The sequence below is a fragment of the Manis javanica genome, chromosome 11 (genome assembly GCF_040802235.1).
Source record: "Manis javanica isolate MJ-LG chromosome 11, MJ_LKY, whole genome shotgun sequence".
Classification (NCBI taxonomy): domain Eukaryota; kingdom Metazoa; phylum Chordata; class Mammalia; order Pholidota; family Manidae; genus Manis; species Manis javanica.
Window position 1 is genome coordinate 117,342,618 of NC_133166.1, and position 22,482 is coordinate 117,365,099.

General features: G+C 50.3%; 1 protein-coding gene across 11 annotated transcripts in view; it reads right to left on the reverse strand.

The window, feature by feature from the left end:
• Nucleotides 1–22,482, reverse strand: part of MARK2 (microtubule affinity regulating kinase 2) — a 57,279-nt gene that overhangs the window by 6,703 nt on the left and 28,094 nt on the right. For 3 of the 11 annotated variants that reach the window (XM_036995320.2, XM_036995322.2, XM_036995318.2), the window contains exons 2-15: nucleotides 11,268–11,447; nucleotides 10,972–11,025; nucleotides 5,974–6,022; nucleotides 5,550–5,615; nucleotides 5,396–5,466; nucleotides 5,126–5,182; nucleotides 4,173–4,409; nucleotides 3,610–3,729; nucleotides 3,411–3,510; nucleotides 3,220–3,332; nucleotides 1,863–1,995; nucleotides 1,418–1,599; nucleotides 997–1,094; nucleotides 49–210 (exon numbers count right to left, since the gene is read on the reverse strand). In XM_036995320.2, the coding sequence (XP_036851215.1) occupies nucleotides 49–210; nucleotides 997–1,094; nucleotides 1,418–1,599; nucleotides 1,863–1,995; nucleotides 3,220–3,332; nucleotides 3,411–3,510; nucleotides 3,610–3,729; nucleotides 4,173–4,409; nucleotides 5,126–5,182; nucleotides 5,396–5,466; nucleotides 5,550–5,615; nucleotides 5,974–6,022; nucleotides 10,972–11,025; nucleotides 11,268–11,447 (1,622 nt within the window). Of the gene's footprint in view, nucleotides 1–48; nucleotides 211–996; nucleotides 1,095–1,417; nucleotides 1,600–1,862; nucleotides 1,996–3,219; nucleotides 3,333–3,410; nucleotides 3,511–3,609; nucleotides 3,730–4,172; nucleotides 4,410–5,125; nucleotides 5,183–5,395; nucleotides 5,467–5,549; nucleotides 5,616–5,807; nucleotides 5,930–5,973; nucleotides 6,023–10,971; nucleotides 11,026–11,267; nucleotides 11,448–16,743; nucleotides 17,145–22,482 lie in introns of those variants that run through there. The other 8 variants (XM_036995321.2, XM_036995319.2, XM_036995326.2 and 5 more) reach the window with 5 other exon arrangements.

Genomic DNA, 22,482 nt, shown 5'->3' on the forward strand with positions numbered 1-22,482 from the left:
GGGGCAGGCTGAGGGCAGCTGGTACACCTGCTGCCCCAGCACACTTGCCTGGGCCGCGGCACCTCACAGTTACTGTCCGTGGGGGGCAGCCCAGTGGCCTTGTTGGGGTGCACGGAGGCCGACATGGATTTCTGGTGCTGGCGGGGTCGGGCCGCAGAGACTGCGGCAGAAGCAGAAGCCGTGGAGGCCCGGGACCCTGGCATGGTTAGGCTAGGAGACAAAAGCAGCGGAGAGGCCTGGGTTAGGGGTGGGGCGGGGGCAGGAGGCTTGGGTTAGGGAAGCAAGGGCAGGGCGGGAAGGGCCGCAGCTAGGGAACCTTGGCAGGATGCAGGTCAGGCCCTGGAGCAGCAGCTGAAGGCAAGTCAGAGCTGAGAAAGTCTGGGAAGTGGAAGGCAGGATAAGGAAGGCAAGGCGGGCCAGTGCCCGGAGGAGGAAACCACCAGTGCAGGAAAAATCCGACTGCGTCCGGGCTGCACTGGTCTCCTAGGAACTCCAAGAGCAAGGCACGGCGTTGCTAAGGGGACTTTTCATTAAGCTCAGAAGAGGCAGAGCCAGGAATGTGACACGACCAAGATGCTGAGAGTCAAGGCTAAGGGAGCTCTGTTCTCACGGGCACGGTCAGAGTCACCCTCAGTGTGTACAGCCCTCAGGTAGGCTTGGTTCTGCCCTGGGCGGGGGGCCTGCACAGCAAAGCCTCAGGCACTGATGCCTGGGGGCGCAGAGCTGCCATGCTCCGGCTGCGGTCAAGCAGCAAGAAGGCAGCTGGGATGACCGTGGAGTATCATCTGGAAACGCCCACCAGAGTGGTCACGGGAGCACGGGAAGGGGAGACGGGTAGAGGTGGGTGTGGAGAGCAGGGAGGAGGGGCCGGTGGGTGGAAAGCTGGACTGGACAGAGCCGGGACGGAACTCCAGGGAGCAAGGTGGGGAGGTGGTGCTGCTGACAGACATCACTGCGGTGAGAGGTGGCTCCTGGGGAATATGGCAGGCAGCTCACCTGTCTTTGCCGTTCTGGATGGAGGCCTGGCCAAGGCTGGCCCTCTCCAAAAGTGGGGAATTCCTGCTTCGATTTGTGCTGGTGGAAAGGATGCTATTCTGTGGGGAATAAGGGGCAGAGCTGTATCACAGAAAACCAAAGAGTTCTACTGGCATGTTCATAGCACCACTGGCAGGTTCACAGCACCTGCTTCCCCTCCACCTCCAGCACAAGCACACAGGGGAAGGGAAGAGAAAGGACTGTGCTTTGGGTTCCTGGGGGCTTTCTACAGCCAGCAGCAGTGGCCCCGGAGGGAGGGTCAGGCAGGCAGCCAAAGGGAGCTGGGGCTGGGTTAGAGGAGAGCTGCCTGGGGAGGACAGGCCCCTGAGGGTGGAGCCCAGGAAGGGAGGGAGCTGCAGAAGGGAGGCTGGGCGAGGCTCACCGTGGAGGGGGTGGGGGTGGTCTTCTTCCTCTCCAGGCCGGGCAGGGGACTGGCAGGCACTTTGGCTGTGCTGCTGGCCTTCCGCCCCGACTCCCGGTCCTCCTCAGGCCGCTTATTTTCTGCGTTGTTACTCTGAGTCTTCTTAGAGTAGGAATTAGAGGTGGGGATGGCAGGACCAGCTGCTGGACCAGAGGGACGGTGGGAACGAGTAAGGGTGGGGGGCCTGCTGTGAGCCACCACGCGCACAGTGCTCTCCTACAGTTTTGCCAGAAACCCAGCAAACCATTTAGAGGCAGAGGGAAGTCAAGTGACTTGCCCAAGGCTATGCTACTAGTTAGCGGCTGGACTGGGTCTGAAACTCAGCGATGTTATCCAAAGCCCCTAGAGCCGGTGCCCTCTCAGGAGAGGGGTGAATACCCCACCTATAACTCCTGACAGCACTTACCCTGGTCGCTGAAGCGTCGCTGCTTGGGGTTGGCTGAGACACTGCGCTGGACCTTGTGGGAAGGAGAAGGGGCACTGCTATTGGTCAGATCAGTGGAAGGCCGGGGCTTCAAGGTGATGGTGTCACCCTCCAGCTGAGAACAGAACAGAAAACAGAGAAGGGAAGGGACAGGGAGTTGGGTGAAATGCACGAAGGGGATGAAGAGGTACAAACTCCCAATCATAAAATAAGTCAGTCACAGAGATCAAAGTACAGTGTAGGAAATAGAGTCAATAATATTTTAATGTCTTTGTATGCTGACAGCTGGTAACTATACTTATCATGGTAAGCATTCTGTAATGTATTTACTTGTTGAATCACTATGTTGTACACCTGAAACCAATATAATATTGTATATCAACTATATTATACATTAAAAAAAAAACTTCACAGAGCTCGCTGCTCTTAAAAAATAAAAGAACGGAAAAGGGAGGACGGAAGTCACACAGAGATGCCTAAGAGATGTGCAGAGAGCCACTTGCACATACCACCCAGCCTGCCACAAATCCACCCTACGCTCACATGAGACACACCCCCTGCAAGACCAATATGCACCTAAGCCCCCTGGAGAGACCCTGACAAACACCGCAGAAAACATGCCCTCCCCAGAGAGCCTCTGCCCTCAGAGAGGGATATGCATGCCCGCAGAACATGCCTCCGCCCCTCTCCTACCCACAACCAGATACCTCCTAAGTAAGCAAGTGAGAACCAGGAGACGGAGCCCACTACTCCCAGGGGGAGAGAAGGGTGGGACAAGAGTGCATGTGGAGACAAGACCCCACTCCCAGAGAAACCTATGCCCTCAAGACATAGGCATGGTTACCCAGACAGGCAAAAGGACATCATGAAGCCTTCAGATGCACACACAGATGAGTGGATGCACACACGTGTATACAGACACAAGCACCATGCAAAAGTAACACTCAAGACTCCCGACTCCCATCATATAGACACAGAGACTCACACACCCACAAACCCAGATACAAAGAATCACAGACATGGAAAAGCATGCAAAGATTTCTAGATCAACACAGAACTGATTCAGTCAGACTGACTTGAGACTCAGTCTAACCAACACAGACTGAGCCAGATCTCCTCACCCTATGGAAACCCTGACCCAGGCCCAGATCCTACCAGTTTTCTTAGTAACTCACTGATGGAGGCAAGTGGAAGCAAAGGCCAGAGAACCTTAGTCACCAGAGCTGAGGCTTAAAATTCGTCAGCAGAGACAAGCTTCTGCCCTCAGTGGATGCTAGAAGCATGGAGGTGCTACTGACAGTGAGATACCAGGGCAGGGAATGCAGCTGGGAGCACACACCTCAGAGCTCTTGTAGCCCAGGAGCAGGTAGGTGGCCATCACCTCGTTGTATCTCTGGCCCACCAGTGAGTCCTGGATCTCTTCCCGTGTGTAACCCATGGACACCATCAACTCTGCATAGGGGGGACATACAGTTAAGACTGGTCCTGAATCCTAGGCAGGCTCAACCTTATGGCCCAGCTCAGCCTTACCTGTTCGTCGGGGGTCCTTGTAGTCAGGGAGTGGCTCCACATAAGGCTTTAATTCATCATCTTCATGACCCACATTCATCCACCGATCTTTCATGATTTGCTGGCAAGCAACAGGAAGGGCAGGGAGGAAGGAGACTCAGCTTGGAGGTGTCCCTGGTAACCCAGGTCCTTCCGGCAAGCTGGGCTCTAGGCTGCTCACCTCTAAAGTGCCTCTCTTGCTAGGATTGAGAATGAGAAATTTCTTAAGCAGATTTTCACAGTCCGTGGACATGTAGAACGGAATGCGGTATTTTCCCCTCAGCACCCGCTCCCGCAGCTCCTGTAGGTGGGAAATTTAAATCACTCTACGGCCGAGTGAAGCAACCTAATGTCCACACCTCTGAGAATTAAAGACTGTCCAGGCAGACACATACGGACTACGGCAGGAGGCAGAGAGCCCGGGACGAGGCACCTCACTAGAGAGGTGGTGAAGTCAAAACACCCCGTGCCCATTAGCTGGACTGCCCGAAGTTTGCAGTCCTGAGCACCTTAAAGGGGAGAACGGACATACAACTACCTCATCCCTCGAGAAAAGAACTAAGGTTATCACACTGGGTGCAGGGGACCTTTTAGCTGCTGCTACTTTTAGCAAGCCCTTTTCCAAAGCTCTGGCTTGGGAAAAATGTAGAGAGATGGAAAAAGTGAGAGGTCAAGAGTAAGATCAGAGGCTAAGAGAGGAAATGAGAAGTAATAAAAATGATCTAAGCCTGTGCTTCACTCCACCTTGAGATTCTGTCCATCAAAAGGCAGGGATCCGCTGACCAGTGTATACAGGATAACTCCCAGGCTCCACACATCCACCTCAGGCCCATCGTATTTTTTGCCCTGGAAGAGTTCTGGGGCAGCATAAGGGGGACTGCCACAGAAGGTATCCAGCTTGTTCCCAAAAGTGAATTCGTTGCTGAAGCCAAAGTCTGCAATCTTGATGTTCATGTCAGCATCCAAGAGTAGGTTCTCTGCCTGGGAGGTAAGATGGGAGACGTCAGGGAGCCCAGTGAACCACACTCAGGCAGTGGGAAGGAAGGAGCTGAGGGTGATGGGAGAACAAACAGGAGTTCATTTTCAGTCTTAGGACTTTCTCCACTGGCTCCAGGGCACCTTCAGTCGTGTGAGGTGGCTGGGCTGGAAGAGGGTGGTGTGGGCTGGGCTGCTTGTCGCACAGGCAGCCATGTGAGAGCTGGAACCCAAAGGCCCAGAGATGCCGTGAGCTACACAAAGCTTCCATGTCAGGCCTGGGTTAGTTCTGGTCAAGTCTGTGAGGACCAAGGGTCAGGAGCCTCAGAGGCAGTCCCACACTCTGACATCTCAGTGACAGTGAGCATGCTCACCTGCCAAGCAGCTGTGGCGCACCTGTGGGAACAACCACCATTCTCCCCTTGCTTGGCCACCAGGCTGCCTCCAGGACCAGCTGGGCCAGGGGTGCACCTGCCATGCCTGGCAGCACTGGAAGGTAAGGGACTGAGAAGCCCTCTGCTCGCTGGCTGGGAGGGGATCCTAAGTCCAGTCATGAGGCCTGTATCAGAAGCTAGGGGCTTCCTCATCAGCTCCAAAAAATTAAAGGCTGGAGTTTTCCTAGACACTCAGGGCCTGATGGTGTGTCATAGTTAATGGAGGATGGACAACCCAGCGCTGCTGGCTCAAAGACACAGGGGCTAAGAGCTAAGAGCACACCTTACCTTTAGGTCTCTATGAACAATAAACTTCTGGTGACAGTACTGCACAGCAGACACTATCTGAAAGGAAGGAAGAAGGGTTAACCAGGGGCACCTGAGGGTGGGCCACAGGGGCTGGAAGGGCTGTGATCCCGTGACTTAGTTCTAAGCTGTCACACAGGAAGCAAAGCCCAAAGGACCTCCAAAGGCCACTTACAAGACAGGCAGCTACTCCCTGTGTGCCAAACCCCAAAAGCAGATCAGGCCATACTCCATAGGGGGAATCACACCTACCTGGCGGAACTTGGCTCGAGCCTCTTTTTCTTTCATCCTGCCATGAGCCACTAGGTAATCAAACACCTCTCCTGCAAAAGACGGGGCAGGGTCTAGGTCAGCTGGCTGGGATGGGAAGGTAGGGCACAGCAGAAAGAGACAGCCCCATACCTACCTCCACTAGCATACTCCATGACAAGGTAGAGAGTCTTCTCAGTTTCAATGACTTCAAATAATTTAACTACAAGAGAAAAGGCCAAGTCATAGGTTAGAAAAGCAGCAGGGGCTACACACTGAGCCCCAACATTACAGGGGCATGCAGGAGTGTTCGTCCCAGGGGAGACCCAGGGATGGACACTCCCTACCTTGCCCACTCCCACCCCACCTCACCAAGTTCCTCTTATGGTCACCACACTACTAAGGACAAGCATACTGTGCCAGAGGCAGAGCTGGATTTTTAGCTGGGCTTTTCCAGAGGCATCCTTGAAGACTTCAGACTCCAGAGGAAATGTGCCTCAGAGAGAAGGACCACATGTCGAGAAGGGGGGCCTTGCTCTGTGAGGGGCAGGAAGAAAAATGGAATGACAACTGGTTCTCACCTATGTTGGGATGATTCAAAACCTTCATTATTCTTACTTCACGGAATAGCTGGAAAATAAAATACCAGGAGTCACGCATGCTCAGCTTGCTCCCCTCCAAACAGAGCCACTGCAAGGAGGCTTACTACCAAAGAGAAAACAGGCAAAGAAAAGGAATGGGGCAGTTGTCCAGATCCCCCAAGGGCTGAGAAGTCGGTGAGGGCAAAGAAACAAGAAGGGTCAGTGGGAGAAAAGCTGGGCTGGAGCGCCTACCCCCTCACGATAGGCACCTGGATAAGCCAGCCAGCCATGCCCCCTACTGCAGCCTCCCCAAATCCAGCCCCCTAACGCACACCAGTTTTGGTTAGCACCTCTCAAGGAGGGAATGTGAGCCCGTGTACACAATATTCAGATTCTGAGCTGCTTCTAAAGTTCAGTGACAAAACAGACTCCAGCTTGGTCTGGGTGAAGGGGTGGGGGGAGTTCCAAAGGGGGACCCCATCATCTTGTGATTTACAGCAGTCAGAGGGCTCTGCACAGTGGGTGGGACTTTCTCTCCTGGGCCTCTGGGGTGGTGATAGAAGCCACTCCTATATATAGCTGATGCCAATTTTAATCAAATCCACCTCCACACACTCACACTTTCTTTGTGAAACAAAATCAGGGACTCCAAACCATATATTTCCACAAAAAAAGATGACAGAAATGAACTCCATCCCCTCTGTGGGGGACAAAGAACTGGAGGTAGGGTTTCCTGTAACTTCCAGGCCTCACTTGTACAAAGAGTAGAACTAGTGTTGTGTTTTGGTTTTAGGGTTTTTTTTGTGGGGGGGTGGGTTGGGAGGTCTGGAGACCTAATTCAGGATATAGATTATGGAATGAAATGAACACATATTTTTCCCAGAGCTTTTGTGAACTGGAAAGAAAAAGAAGAAGTAAGTTTTTCAATCTTCAGGAACCTGATTCTGACCTTGGCTCCCTTTTGTTAGAGCCCAAGTTTCTCCTGCTTTCTTCCCTGGCCCAGCAGTTGTCCTGGATGAAAGAGGCAAAAAATCCCGCACACCATCTCAGGGGCAATTAAGGGGAAGCAGCACTGAGACGCATCCTGGAGGCAGTGTCAGGTTCCTCCCCATGCGCACACCCCCTTGGCCTGGGAGACCATGGAGTTTTCTGGGCTCATCCAGAACGCTGAGGGGGCTAGCTTCTTCAATGTTCCTTCTTAGGGAATCATTGCTGGGATCGAATTTAAACAGGCTGATTTGGCCAGAATCAGACTGGCCTTGGTAAGAGTGTGTTAAATGGCTTTTAAGGGCTACATTTGTCTGGTACTGATGCCTTCCAGCCAGTCAGGAAGAGGTAGAGAGAAAAAAGAAGCGGGAACCAAGATGGCCTGGCTGACTGGCAATTATGATGATGGCAGGCTGGACTGTGCCAAAGACCAAATGGCCCAGGCCAACCTGGCTTCTACCCTGTGGGGTCTGAGCCAACATGTCAAGAGTAGCCCTCTTTCCCTTCCTTCCAGAAAGCTCCAAGCAGGGAAGCCCTGGTGATGACAGCAATGATTCTTTTGAACCAAAGATTCCTGAGGGGTGTCAACATGGCCATCCTGCCTAAAGCAATCTATAGATTGAATGCAATGCCTATCAAAATACCAACAGCATTCTTCAACGAACTGGAAAAAATCGTTTTAAAATTCATATGGAACCACAAAAGACCCTGAACAGCCAAAGCAATCCTGAGAAGGAAGAATAAAGCAGGAGGGATCTCGCTTCTCAACTTCAAGCTCTACTACAAAGCCACAGTAATCAAGACAATTTGGTACTGGCACAAGGACAGAGCCACAGACAAGTGGAACAGAACAGAGAGTCAGATATTAACCCAAACATAAATGGTCAATTAATATATGATAAAGGAGCTGTGGACATACAATGGGGAAATGACAGCCTCTTCAATAGTTGGTGTTGGCAAAACTGGACAGCTACATGTAAGAGAATGAAACTAGATCATTGTCTAACCCTATACACAAAAGTAAATTCGAAATGGATCAAAGACCTGAATGTAAGTCATGAAACCATAAAACTCTTAGAAAAAACATAGGCAAAAATCTCTTAGACATAAACATGAGTGACTTCTTCATGAACATATCTCCCCGGGCAAGGGAAACAAAAGCAAAAATGAACAAGTGGGACTACATCAAACTGAAAAGCTTCTGTACAGCAAAGGACACCACCATTAGAACAAAAAGGCATCCTACAGTATGGGAGAATATATTCATAAATAACAGATCCGATAAAGGGTTGACATCCAAAATACATATAGAGCTCACGCACTTCAACAAACAAAATGAAAATAATCCAATTAAAAAATGGACAGAGGACATAAGAAAACAAATCCTACCATTTGCAACAATATGGATGGAGCTAGAGGGTATTATGCTCAGTAAAATAAGCCAGGCGGAGAAAGACAAGTACCAAATGATTTCACTCATATGTGGAGTATAAGAACAAAGAAAAAACTGAAGGAACAAAACAGCAGCAGAATCACAGAACCCGAGAATGGACTAACAGTTACCAAAGGGAAAGGGACTGGGGAGGATGGGTGGGAAGGGAGGGATAAGGAAGGGGAAAAAAGAAAGGGGGCATTACGATTAGCATGTATAATGGGGGGAGGGGGCATGGGGAGGGCTGTGCAACACAGAGAAGACAAGTAGTGATTCTACAGCATTTTACTACACTGATGGACAGTAACTGTAATGGTGTTTGTGGGGGGGATTTGGTGATGGGGGGAGTCTAGTAAACATAATGTTCTTCATGTAATTGTAGATTAATGATACCAAAAAAAAAAAAAAATGGGCAGAGGAGCTAAACAGACACTTCTCCAAAGAAGAAATTCAGATGGCCAACAGACACATGAAAAGATGCTCCACATTGCTAATCATCAGAGAAATGCAAATTAAAACCACAATGAGATATCACCTCACACCAGTTAGGATTGCCACTGTCCAAAAGACAAACAACAACAAATGTTGGTGAGGTTGTGGAGAAAGGGGAACCCTCCTACACTGCTGGTGGGAATGTAAATTAGTTCAACCATTGTGGAAAGCAGTATGGAGGTTCCTCAGAAAACTCAAAATAGAAATACCATTTGACCCAGGAATTCCACTTCCAGGAATTTACCCTAAGAATGCAGCAGCCCAGTTTGAAAAAGACAAATGCACGCCTATGTTTATCGCAGCACTATTTACAATAGCTGAGAAATGGAAACAACCTAAGTGTCCATCAGTAGATGAATGGATAAAGAAAATGTGGTACATATACACAATGGAATATTATTCAGTCACAAGAAGAAAACAAATCCTACCATTTGCAACAACATGGATGGAGCTAGAGGGTATTATGCTCAGTGGAATAAGCCAGGCAGAGAAAGACAAGTACCAAATGATTTCACTCATATGTGGAGTATAAGAACAAAGGAAAAACTGAAGGAACAAAACAGCAGCAGAGTCACAGAACCCAAGAATGGACTAACAGTTACCAAAGGGAAAAGGACTGGGGATGGGTGGGAAGGGAGGGATAAGGGGTGGGGGAGAAAGAAAGGGGGCATTACAATTAATGTGGGGGGGGCATGGGGAGGGATGTGCAACACAGAAGACAAGTAGTGATTCTACAACATCTTACTACGCTAATGGACAATGACTGCAATGGGGAATGTGGGAAGAACTTGATAATGGGGGGAGTCTAGTAAACATAATGTTCCTCATGTAATTGTAGAGTAATGATACCAAAATAAAAAACAAACAAACAAAAGATTCCTGAGGGGATCCCAGGGTTAACAAAAAAGAGTTAACACCTTGGTTTTGGATGTTAGCACATCAGGGCACCTCAACCACACATTCTAATTCCATAAGCATCTCTCACTAACAGCCCCCAGCCTCTGGTCCCAAGCTTCCCCATCTCACTGTAGTTGACTCTGTGAGTGTGAGGCTATGCCCTCTCCTAACTCAAATAACATAACGTGCTCGTTAAAAGAAAAACTCAATCTGCTGCAAGAAGAAAATAACTAGGTTAATCAAGGTCAGAAAATCTGAGCCAGGGTCAGCTGGAATATGAGGGCACAAGGAAATCTGACTGACCTGAATCGGGGCGGCTTTTTGGCAGCCTGATGGGAGATTTCCCCCTTCCCCAGGAAGGGGGCAGAGGGCACAGAGTTTCTAGTTCTACAACAACCAGGCACTGGCAAGCTAGCCCCCTTGAGCAAATGAAAGTCTCCTTTTCTCATTCCTACCAGCTTTTCTTAAGTTTCTTGAATAGGGGGTATGTGCTCCCTACCTGGGGGGTTCCCCCAACCAGCTAAGGAAGACCTCAGTTTCCCACTGTAAGCCAAGGAGGGAAAAGAAAAGTTCAACCTCATTTAGTGAAGACTATATGCAAATGCTGACTTTTAGCTAAGTGGGGCCCAGAAGTTAGAAGGAAATTGGGATTGCCTGTTCTTAATCTGCACATTGTCAGGGGCTTGAAACTGAGGTTAGCTTCTAAAAACCCCAGTCTTCCATACTAATTCCCTAAAATTCAACTGGCACAGAATTCAGGGCCAGGTTCCCTGTCTCCTCTTAGTCCTGTACTTCCTAGAGCCACTCCCTTGAACTATTGCAGATCTTGGAGGAACTGCATGCACGTTTAGTATAGTAACGGCTACAAATGTGTTTTTGCATGGGGCTGGTCACAGACCATAAGATAACAAGATACAGGAAGTGGGTTGGATAGGTAGGCCAAGTGGCTGTGAAGGGGCAGGAAGACTTCTAAAAAGCCAGTGCCCGTGGCCAGGAAGCTCAATCAGGAGGAGTCTTCACAGGGGATCCAACCAAAGTCCTACAGGTAGCAGAGCCATGGACAGGAGTGCTGGGGACAGCGAAATGACCAGATTTTACACTAGGGATTCTAGAGGAGGTCCAAATGGGGTCAGTGAATCATCTGACCCATGAAGGGAGCTGGAAAGGGACTGGAGGTGTTGAGTGCTTACTTTCTGGAGGCTGGAGGAGTTCAGTTGAGTCTTGTCAATGATCTTCACAGCTACCTGAACATAAGACAAAAAAAACCCGAGATTACCTCTTTGGCCAGGCTAAACCCAGGGCTCCAATCTGCTTCGTCCTTTATATTTTCTGCCTACTTTCTGACCTGTCCCTTTTAGAACCTCTGTTTGTTCGGATCTCATTTCTACTGCACAAACAAGAGGCTGACTGTAGTAGTAGTCCCACCACCACCTGCAGGGGCATCAACAGCTGGAAACACTACCATATTCCCAGCCCCAGTCCTCACCTCTTTCCCAGTCAGGATGTGCCGGGCCAGTTTCACCTTGGCGAAGTTACCCTTGCCGATAGTCTTGAGGAGTCGATAGTTGCCAATATGGGGCTGCTCGTCAGCAGAGGTGGCTGAGTTGCGGCCCCGCAGCATGTTGGATTTACCGCTGGGCTTGGAGTCGAGGTGCCCCAGGGTGGGCTGCAGGGGGAAGCACACACATCTTTAAGTATGCTGCCTGTTCAGTTCCCACACCCTTGCCCGTATCTCTCTGCAAAAAATGCAAGAGGCTGGGGGTGTAGGTGCAAACTCCAGGGTGTGGTAGGCATGCAAAGAATCATAAGGCAGGGGGAAAAAAGGAAGATGAAAAGAGAGCCAGTCTTCACTCTCAAAGAGCAGAGCACAGGTCCCAGGCCAACATTTGGTGGCTGTTGGCACTTAGGACCCAATCTGTCCCCTCTCTGGTTCCACCGCCTGGAAGTACAACCTGCCATGAGTAACCCAACAGCGCCTGCACCTTGTGCGGAGAGCTCCTCGTTCTGTTCTCCCTGTTGCCTGTTCATCCTGTGAGAAGGCTGCGATCAAAGTCACAGGTGTAACATGATCAGAATTACTTCAGAGCACTCATTGCCATCCAACACTTCACATTTATCTTTACTATTTGTCACTTTACATTGATTTGATGTCTACCCAATGAGAATGGAAGCTCATGAAGGCAAGCATGTATCATTTATTCATTGATGCATCCCAGCACTTAGACAGACTGGATTAAGGTAGATGCTCAATGACTATTTGTGCAATGAGCAAAACTGAATGACAGGGTCGGAGCAAGGCAACAAGAGTCCTCCTTAGATACCCCAGAGCTCTAGTAAAGAGGCGTCAAACACAACAGCACTGAACAGGTGTATAAACCTAACACAAAAGGATATGGCCCAGATGAAAACATGTGTGTGTATGAAGACTTGTATGTTCTTCAAAGAGCTAAAACCTAGAGTGATCTGGCAAGTCCATTCCTGGGGACATACCCAGGAGAAATGGAACACATATCCACAGAAAAATTTGCATATTCATAATATCCCATACTCATAATAGCCAGAAAGTGGAAACAACATAAATGTTCATCAATTGATATGGAAGCAACCTAAACATCCATCAATAGATGAATGGATAAAGAAGATGTGGTACATACACACAATGGAGTATTATTCAGTCATAGAAAGAAAAGAAATCCTGCCATTTGCAACAACATGGATGGAGCTAGGGGGTATTATGGTCAGTGAGATAAGCCAGGCAGAGAGACACAAATATCAAATGATTTCACTCATTTGTGGAGTATAACAACAAAGAAAAACAGAAGGAACAGAATAGCAGTGGACTCACAGATGCAGAGAAGGAACTAGTGGTTACTGAGGGGAAGGGTTGCGGAGGGTGGGCAGGGAGGGAGAAGGGAATTAAGGGGCACTAAAATTCATAATCAATCACAATATAGGTAGGTCACAGGGACAGTAGTACAGCATGGAGAATACCGTTAAATGACTCTGTAACATCTTACTATGCTGACAGTGACTGCAGTGGAAGGGGTGAGGAGTTGATAACATGGGTGAATATTGAACCACTGTGTTGTATATTTGAAACCTTTGTTAAGATTGTATATCAATGCTACTTCAATAAAAAAAAAGTCCATCAATTGATGAATGGATAAACAAACTGGAATATCCACACAGTAGGACAGCATGGGCAATAAAAATAAATGAAATACTGATACATGGTGCAACACTGATGAACTTTGAAAACATGCTAAGTGAACAACGCTGGTCACAAAGGATCACACATTGTATGATTCTCTTTATTTGAAAGGTCCAGAGACAGAAAGGAAGTTAGTCAAGAGCTAAGGTGCGTGAGGGACTTCAGGGGTGACAACTAAGAGGGGTGAGATTTCTCTCTGTGGTAATGAAAACGTTTTAATGAAGTGTTGATTGTGGTGATGGACACACATCTCTGTGAATTTACAAAAAGCCACTAAATTGCACAATTTAAAGGGGTGAATTGTATGGTGTATGAATTGTATCTCAGCAAACTGTTTCGAGTTTGTGTGGCTCTTGTCTACAGCCCTGAGTTACCTCTCAAAGAATACCAGAGGACATGACTCCAGAATGCCAAGGCAGAGTGTGGCCAGGACCTCATTCCAGACCATCCAGAGCTGCCTTGGAAAGGTCAAGGGGACAATTTGGAGGGGAGCAGGGGGAGCAGAGGAGGGCAAGCCTAAGTTCTTCCTTTCACAGCCCCTTCTGGCTATAAGAGAAGCCCCCAAAGATCAGAGAGAAAAGAAAGATCTCACTACCACCTAAGGAACTGTCTAGGTTCCTTGGCAAGAAGTTTCTTCCTAACCAGATGCTTTTCCAACAGAACAACAGTAACACAAGTCAGTCTCCCTGCTACTGACTTTCCTCTTTGGTGTGTCAACGGAGGACCTTTCTTTCTCTTTGTGTAGTGGCTACTAGCTGGTCTGGGGTGGGCTGTTTGACTCACATCCCAGAAGCTCATGAAGTTGGACCTTCAAGGAGAAAAGATCTCATGCATGTAGTAGACAATGGAGGCAGAGGCTCCTGACATCTCAGAAGTGTCCCTTCTAGCCCCCTTAGCCCTTCAGGGAGTGTTCACTCTGCTGTGAGTTCTCATCAACCTTCACGCTGCACACGGTCCCCAAAGCATTTGTGTTCTGTCCCCTCCTGCTCAGAGCTTCTCCTGCCCTGGTCTCCATACACCCTGCAGCTCGCCTAAGCCTGGTTGGTCCTCAAACAGCATTTGCGAGGCCAGTAGATTTTCAAATATCTGCTTTTTTCCCTGCAAACAGAACTCCAGGCCTCACACCCCTTGGACAGAAGGGCATTTCTAGGCCCTGCTGGTCCCAGCATTTGGGTCAATCTACCAAGGGGCACCCTGAGCATCCTTCAGGGTCCTGAGGCCTGGGCTCCATGGCCTCCCTCTTCTCAGCCCCATCCTGCCTACAAGTGCTGCTGGACTGCCTAGTGCCCTTCCCAGCCTGCCTAACAGGTCATGTGCAGGGACGACCTTCCCTCTGCCCCAACTTCCCTGAGAGGCAGATTGGTGAAGAAGTTTCCTTGGCAACCTCTCATTCACCTGCTTCTTGTCACTCCCCTCTTTTCTGAGGATACAAAGAGAGGTAGCAGGAGCTTGGTAGTCTCCAAGTCCTCAAAATTGGGAATAGGAATTCAGTATCAACCTAAGGATGTGGGCCCTTCATTTGTCCCTCTGAAGCCAAAGCTGAGAATCCTGCTGCCCTCCCTGAGCTCTGCCCTGCCCACCCGTCTTGGTGTTCCTGGCCCATGGCCTGGTCTTTGGGGCACAGCAGGACAACATCCCCAGCCAAGCTCAGCAGCACGTTGGACTTCAAGGAACACCAAAAACCACAAGAGGGACTCTGCCATCCAACCCTGTTCCTTACCGGGGTAGCGAGGCATGCTTGAGTACGGATGCTACAGACAAATTGCCAGGGTTCAAATCCTAAATCTGCCATTTACTCAAAATGTGTTGGCTTTATTATCATCGACACCATCCTTCAGAGAGAGACTATTACAACAAAGGAGAAAGGAAACCATCCAAAAGATGATCCCACACGTCTGCCCAGAGAGGGTCTAATGGGTGCTGAGGAGCTCTGTCCCACAGAACTAGCTCTACGTCCTGCCTCCCTCACTTATTAGCTTTAGTTTCCTTATCTGTAAGGTGGCAATAAAATATTCCCTACTTTACGTTAGATATGTGACAGAACACACGTAAAATGCTTTATCCAATGCTCAGTAAAGAACAATCATTATTGTTATTACCTTTAGTCCCCAAATACTACTGCCTGCGAAACCAAAATTCCCGTTGTCAATGAGACTTCTGCATCTAAGTCAAGCCCTCCTAAGCCAGCTGTAGGCTGGCTGACACGAGATATTTTGGCCTTTCCGCTGGGAAGAGGTCCAGGCTGAGCGTCAGCCACCCTCTCCTCTGGCCCCCCTTGCCAGCCTGCACCAGTGCTTCTAGCCTTCACAGGAGGGGCGTAGAGAGGGCAGCTGTGAAGGGCTGGTTCCAAGCTGGGTGTCCAGGACAGTAAGAGAAACTTCAGCTTGTCCAGCACCCAGTGAAGCAGAGAACACAGGCACGTGCTCTTTGATCCTCTGCTCCAAAACTCACCCACACCCCTTTCAGGACGCAAAGCATGCCTCCCTTCTCTTACTCCCCTTCACCTCTTCTATGTTGTGAGGTGTGTTGCAGGGTAGGGTTGGGGGAAAGGGTGAGAGACCCATGGGAAGGAAGGTGAGGAAGGAGGGAGAGAGCACAGAGAGTCTCCAAGCAGACAATGTCTCATGGAGCAAGACACCACACGAGCTGCTTTCCTGAAGGCTGATGACGTTAGGGTTGCCGGGGAAGAGAGTTCCCTTCTGTGGCTTTGACTAGGTCCATTCAGCCTGGACGACCTCACCAACAGGATGGGGGCCTGAGGACCAGCTGCTCTTCTGGGCCAAACAGGATCTGAGTAGAGCGCTGCTCCCCCCTCTGCCTCTGTCCTCCTTGCTCACAGCACTATACGGAGTACCTGACACTCCCGAGGCTCTGGCTCGCTGACATCACAACCACAGGCAGGCCCTCAAGGTCGGAGGCAGTCTGCCGAAAACACACCCCATGGCTCTCAGGCAGCCTCCAGAACGAACAAGGGGGTCCTCCTACCTCCTACAAGGCAGTATTTGGAACCAGTGGCAGACCATGCAGGTTACTGATTCAGAAGTAGGGGTCCTAAAACAGCTTCAGGGTCCTCAACAGGAGGAGAGAATGTGGAACATAGGGATCAAAGAAAAAGAGAGCCTCATAGCCAGTGGGCCCTTCAATCTGGGATCCAGAACTCAGCCCTAGGCGTGCTGCCAGGTCTGCCCGGAAGACGGCCTCCACCCGAGACCCAGCACTGACTCAGGTAGGCAGGGCCCCTTCCCTAATGCTGAAGGAGCCAACCAGCAGTTCTCCCCTAGAAAAGCTCATGCTTTGGGGTTCTACATCCAGGTGTCCTGAGACTTTCCCAGGGCTCGAAGGAGCCAAGCTTGGGGTGCTGACAGGCAGGCAGTCACCTCTTGGCCAGAGGCAAAGCAAGCCTGGGCACTGTGCAATGGAGGAAGAAAAGTGGCCCTTGGGCACTGACCCTGGGCGGCTCTACCCCCATGCTCTCCCCTCACGGCAGCACCTGAGCGCCCTCCCTGTGCTCCAGCCCGTCACCAGTCCCTTCCTCACACTCTGGTTCAGCCCGCTGACCCCACCTGCAGGGACTCTTTGCCTGCTACTTGCCCCCTTCCTCTCCTAGCCAATGTCTCTTCCCATGAAGCGCACTTCACTGCCTTGTGCCAGTGCCTGGCTCCATTCAGCAACTGTTTAAAGATCCTGGTTTGGGGTGGCAGGGAGAAAATAAGAGAGGGCAACCCCAGAGCAAAAGAAAGGGAAAACATACCCGGCTGGAGAAGGGGACAAGGACTACCAGCGACTTCCATTCAGCAGAGCCCACAGCAGAACCTGTCAGGCAGCGAGGGCAAAGTACAGAGGCCAGGAAGAGCCAGGCCCAGGGCGGGGGCTGCCGGCTCCACGAGCCACCCTTACTCAGCCGAAGCAGGCGGCACCTTCCACCACCTCCTCAGTGAAAAGGAGCGAAGCAGCCAGGCCGAGCGGCTCCTGCCTGGGAACCTGGACTGTGTCGCAACCGAAACCACCACTAGCAGAGAGAGACCAGCCTTGGCAAGGAGAGCAACGGGACAAAGCCCTGCAGCTCCGTGCCGGCCAGGGCCTACTGGCCAGGAAACGCATGCAGTTCCAGGACACTACATCGGGAGCAAGGTGGGAGGACAGGGGCAGGAGGGGAACAGGAAAAAAGGGAGACAGAGAGAGAAAGAGGCGGGTTTAGACCAACTTCCTTCTCCCTTCCCCTCCCCCTCCCCGGAAGTGGGCTGCCCCACCCTCCCCTAGGTGCTTTGCTGGGTAGCAGCTGCGAGAGGGTGAGGCAGAGACTCACTCCAGCCAGGGCTGTCATAAAGTTCTTATCTCACCTGCAGCAGGTGGGACCTGGGTAGGGGCTCAAACTGGTGGACAGGACGCAAGGAGTATGTGTGAATCAGACATGCCCCAAACCAGCAAACCACCCAGCAAGGACAAGGGCGGGCACAGGGGTAAGGAGAAACCAGCAATCCAACAGTGGCAGACAGATCTCCTACTTCACAAAAAGCAGCGTTTAACCTTAGAAAAATGCATATTCCACTTACATACAAAATATTATGCACATAATTTCAGGGGTTTTAGGGACCCTATGAAGCCTCTTAGAAATCTATGGGTTCTAGATTAAGAACCTTTGTCACTGATAGAGAATGAGATGTTTAATCCTAAATTTTGCCCAAAGGATGGGGAACAAACCAAATGTTCCTTGAAGTCCCTCCCAGTCCTGATTCTGGGAGTCACTCCCCAGGTTCCCACTCCCCGCCATCACCACCTCACCCCAACAAGACTGTCTTCTTTAAGAACTCTGAGGGCCTGGGGGAGCAGGGGCAGCTGTCCCCACACCTTCATCCTGAAAAGTGCCTGCTGTTTAGGCCTCTGCTGACTGGGCAGTTTGGAGCCCTTCCTCATCTACCGTCTGTGTGCTGGTCACATCCTCTCCTCTGGCTCCCAGATCCACTCTGTTTTCGTTCCATTACTCTGTGCTGGAATCTAACCCAGTAAGCAACTCAAAAGAGCTCATGATGGCAGGCCACAAATCCCTCTAGGGAAGGGCAAAGCCTGCTCTGTGCCCGCCCGGCACCTGAGCACAGACACCCAAGAGACAGCGCTACTCAGTGCTTGCCTTACACAGGAGCCCTGGTCAACAGAGTCCACCTTTCTGACATGATGAGTGGCTGGCATGTACTTCCTCTGTTCCCCATGCCACAGACCTCTGGAGTAGGTAGCATCCTCATTTTACAGATGAGAAATTGTAGTGCAGAGGTTAAGAGACTTGCCCAAGGTCACACAGCTTCCCAGTGCAGAGCCGGGACTGGTGCCCAGGGTTTGGGTGCCCACATCAGCACTCTGCTGTTCATGTTGCCCTCTACCAGCTTCTCATCAACCCTTCTTCATGCCAAATCTGCTCCGAACTACCTCACAAGAAGCTAAGTCACTGGCTCTTCCTCCAAAGACTAGAAGGAGGGGAAAGATGGAAAGATACAGGAAAGGGACAAAAGGAAGGCCAGTGTCTGGTCGAGGCCAGTGGCGGAGGACTGTTGTAAAGGCCTTCCCCGGGGGGTCCTACGACAACCCCCTCCTCCCATCAGCCCTTTCCAAATCGGGCTCTGACTTCCGTGGAAGAGATGAGGGCTTATTCTGGACCTTGGGCTTAGGCTTGCCCGGGACCACCTGCCCCTTCACTCAGAAGCCAGAGCAGGATCAAGTAACTTCATTTTTCCAGTTTTCCTAGGGTTTTGCAATGTGACAGATGGACGGCCTTCTCAATCTTATTTGTGGGAGACAGTAAGTGGTTTTGCAAACCGAGGAAGTACCGAGCACTGACCTCAGAGAGCCTGGGGAGAGCTGAAAAGTCATGGGCGGTGGCAGGTTGCTAGCTCTTTAACCCTTCCTCCTTCACTGCATCCAGGAGCCTTTGTATCTTTTGATCCTGAGCAACTGTCATTCTCAACTGCCAAAGTCAGTAAACCAGTGAACATTCTGACTAGGAGAGGTCTTGTGAAGCTGTGATGCACTGACCAGTGGAGAGGCTGGGTGCACCCTCCTAGCCCTGAAATTAACTGAGGGCTCCCCCTGGGAGGGTATTCCCTTGATACCCTACAGCAGAAGGGAGCTAGGAATATGTCACACTGTCAGTGGGCTGCTTCCTTTATCCAGCCAGGGCAGGCGCCTCTCCAACAAAGGAGACAGCAGAGCCTGCAACTGAAGCACAAAGCCAAAAGCAAAGTAGTCTGCTGCCCTTTAGCTCTCTGAGTTGCAAGCCTCACACCAAGGCAGGGGACTAGCACTGCAGCCTGGGCCATGACGGGAGCAGCCTGCAGGCCTCAAAGCAGCCACACCAGAAGCCAGCGCCCGCCTGGGAAGACCAGCAGGCAAGAACTGACCTGGAGTGGGGTCAGAACCATGCTATCTCCAGCTCACTCCCCTTCATGCATGGAAGCCACACTGATGTGGCCCCCCTCAAATCTCCTGCCTTCAGAGTCACTTGAAATGCTGAGCACTCTTCAAATACAGTGGACTCTACTGAGCACCCAGGGGTTCAGAAGCTTCTAGCACCACTTCACCCCTGAGAATCTGCTGGGGGCTGGTCTCTATTTCAATCTCCAATTACTACTGCAGATTCAGCAAGCCTTTGTTAAGTGCCTACCTCTAGAGCCAGGGCCCTTGCGAAGTTCATAGAGATCTGGTTCCTGCCTTTTAGAAACGTCTAATGGGGGAAGAGCACATTACGCTCACTACAGCACCTCTGCTTACTTCGTAGAGGAGTCAGGAGAGCACAGCAGAGCTCTGGAGGCAGGCAGGCCCAGCAGGAGCCCGCCCTGGCTCCTGGTAAGGCACTGACTGAATATGAGCAAGAGTACCTGACTAGGTCTGTTTCCTCCTTTGGGATGTGAGGATACTAGCTTTACCCACTTCACAGGCTCAGCTTAAGGATGAAATGAGAAAATCCAGGCCAGGGCTGATCAGCGCCCGCCTGGGGCCCAGGAAAGTCTCAACAATGCTTTCTGGAACAACCTAAGACAGGCACAGTCGCAGGGGGGCCATCAGGTGAGAAATTGGGGATCAACAGAGATGAGGCTTAGAACCTCACCCCCCCTGTTTTGAGAGAAATCTGCATCCGTGGATGTTTTGTTGCCCTTGTCCAGCTTGGATTAATACTTAGTCTATAGGCACACACCTGATCATCTACATTTGCCCTCTTACAGCACTAAATTATGTTTTCTACCTTTATCTTGCATCTACCTACCACTTCAGCATTTTATTAAAAATAATAGTAATAATAATATGGGAGAAATGTGGGATTCACATATAAATCAAGTATAAAAATCAAACGAATAATCATATCTGACTTGATTGTTTATAGTTCATAATGTGATCAAAACTGAAAGTTTCTGTGATGACTGCCCTTGTACTGTTCACCATGTAAGAACTTATTCACTATGTAAGAACTTGTTCACCATGTAAGAACTTGTTCGTTATGCTTCAGAAGATTGGAGACTGACGAGAATTAGGCTTGGGGTTGATTAATGATTGTGCATTGAGTCCCCTATACAGAATTTTATTGTTGTTAACAAGCATTTGATCAATAAATATGAGATGCCCTCTCAAAAAAAGAACCCAATAACTATTGATGTACAATATTGGGGAAAGTACAGAAAATATAAAGAATGAAACTATAAAAAACAAAACAAAACAATGCTTTCTATGACCTCTCTTCACTCCCAGGTAGGAAGCTTTTTCCATCTCAAGGGCTTCTCTGGGCCCTGAGAGGAGCTATAATCCCTAAGAACCTCACCACAAGTACCAGTGTAGCAAAGGTGTTATTCCTTCTAGAACAAGGAAAAGTCAAATTTCAAGCATGGCTGGGCTGCAGGCAAAAAGGACCCTCTTTCCTAACACAAAGCCCCTCCTGCCAAGAGGAGTGGGTGAATGAGAAAGCAGCCCCACCCCTGACCTCTGTGTAGCCCAGAGGTGTGGTGACTCTTTCCTTCCTCATCAGTTCCTTAACTCCATCCTTCCAGAGAAGGTCCAAGAAACAGCCGGCATACCAGTACCACATGGTGCCAAGGGCTTGGGGAAGCTCATGCTGCCAGCCTTGCACTCCATTCAGCTTCTCCCATACCAGTGGGTTACTGTAACCATGGAGACCAACAAGTTCCTCCATAGCACAGGAGAGCCAGCCTGCCAGCAGCCCAGCGCTCTGGGGGAGGCAGAAGGCAGCCTGCAGCAGAAAGGTTTGGCTCACTTTACAGAGGACTGCAGGGAGCTGACGGAGCCCAGCCAGCACAGCCAAGGGGCCCGGGCCTAGCAGTTTATGTTGTCAGCATACCGGCTGTCTGTCTATAGTGCAGTGGAGGAGGGCATCACTCTGGAATTAGACCTGAGGTGGGACCCAGGTAGGGAACGGGTAGGAACTGTGGTACACAGATAAACACACACCAAAAGTAAGACTCCAGCTATCATATAATGCCTTCTTTTAGGTGATCAGGTAAGTAAAGCCCTTTCTCCCTTGTTTATCCCCAACCCTTTTATTCTAAGTATCATCTGGACACCTCAGCTGAGGGCCACCTCTGCCTTCTCTGGACTCTCACAGCATCTGTTCATCTTTCCTGTCTCCACCCCTTAACCCCCTCCAAGCTCTGAGAGGTCAGGGACAGTGTCCTGCTCCGACAGTGGATCTGTATGCCCCCCATGCCTGGCAGTGCCTGCACCTAGCTGGCCCATGTTAAAACTCCTTACAGAAACAAATGCGGAACAACGTTTGACTCTTAAAAAGTCACCCTCCCACTCCTCAGCCCAAGAAATAAGACAAGAGCAAAAGAAGATCAAAACCTCTTGTCATGAGACCCACCTTCCCTCCTCCAAGGGATTTCTGCCACCCTCTGAAGCGACACAGCCACAATGCTTACAGTCAGGTCAGAAGTGTTCAATAGGTACTGAGCAAATAACTGTGTGTGGATGAGTAAGGACACTTGTGGGGGTGTCTTCATGGCAGTCTCTGGGATCCCCACCAGTAACCCACACCAGTGTACTCTGCAGGCAACATCAAAGTGGGCAGTGGGCCATGCAGGAATCCACTCTCCCGTGAATGGATGACATCTACGGAGCATTAGTTTCACTAACAAGCTTTCTCAGGTGGTGCTAAGGCCCTTGGTGATCTCTCCTGACACAAAGCTTGAGGCAAAGGTTCACCAAGGTGAACTGGAGACAGGCTCAGAATACAGGCATAGCCAAGGGCCACCACCCCACACCCTCCTCCCCAGCCCCTCTCAATCAAGCCCAATTCCTCTTTTCATCACAGAGAGGGCTCCTTGCGTCACAACTTCCTGCTGCCCTATAACCTTCAGACGCTTCAGCAGGACAGCTCTCTGCCTCTACATTCAGTCCCTCTACCACTTTGCTATCAGAACCACTGGGTCTTGCTGGGACAATGTAAGACAGCTCCAGCCATTCTAAGAGCTACTGATTTAGGGAAGTGACAGTG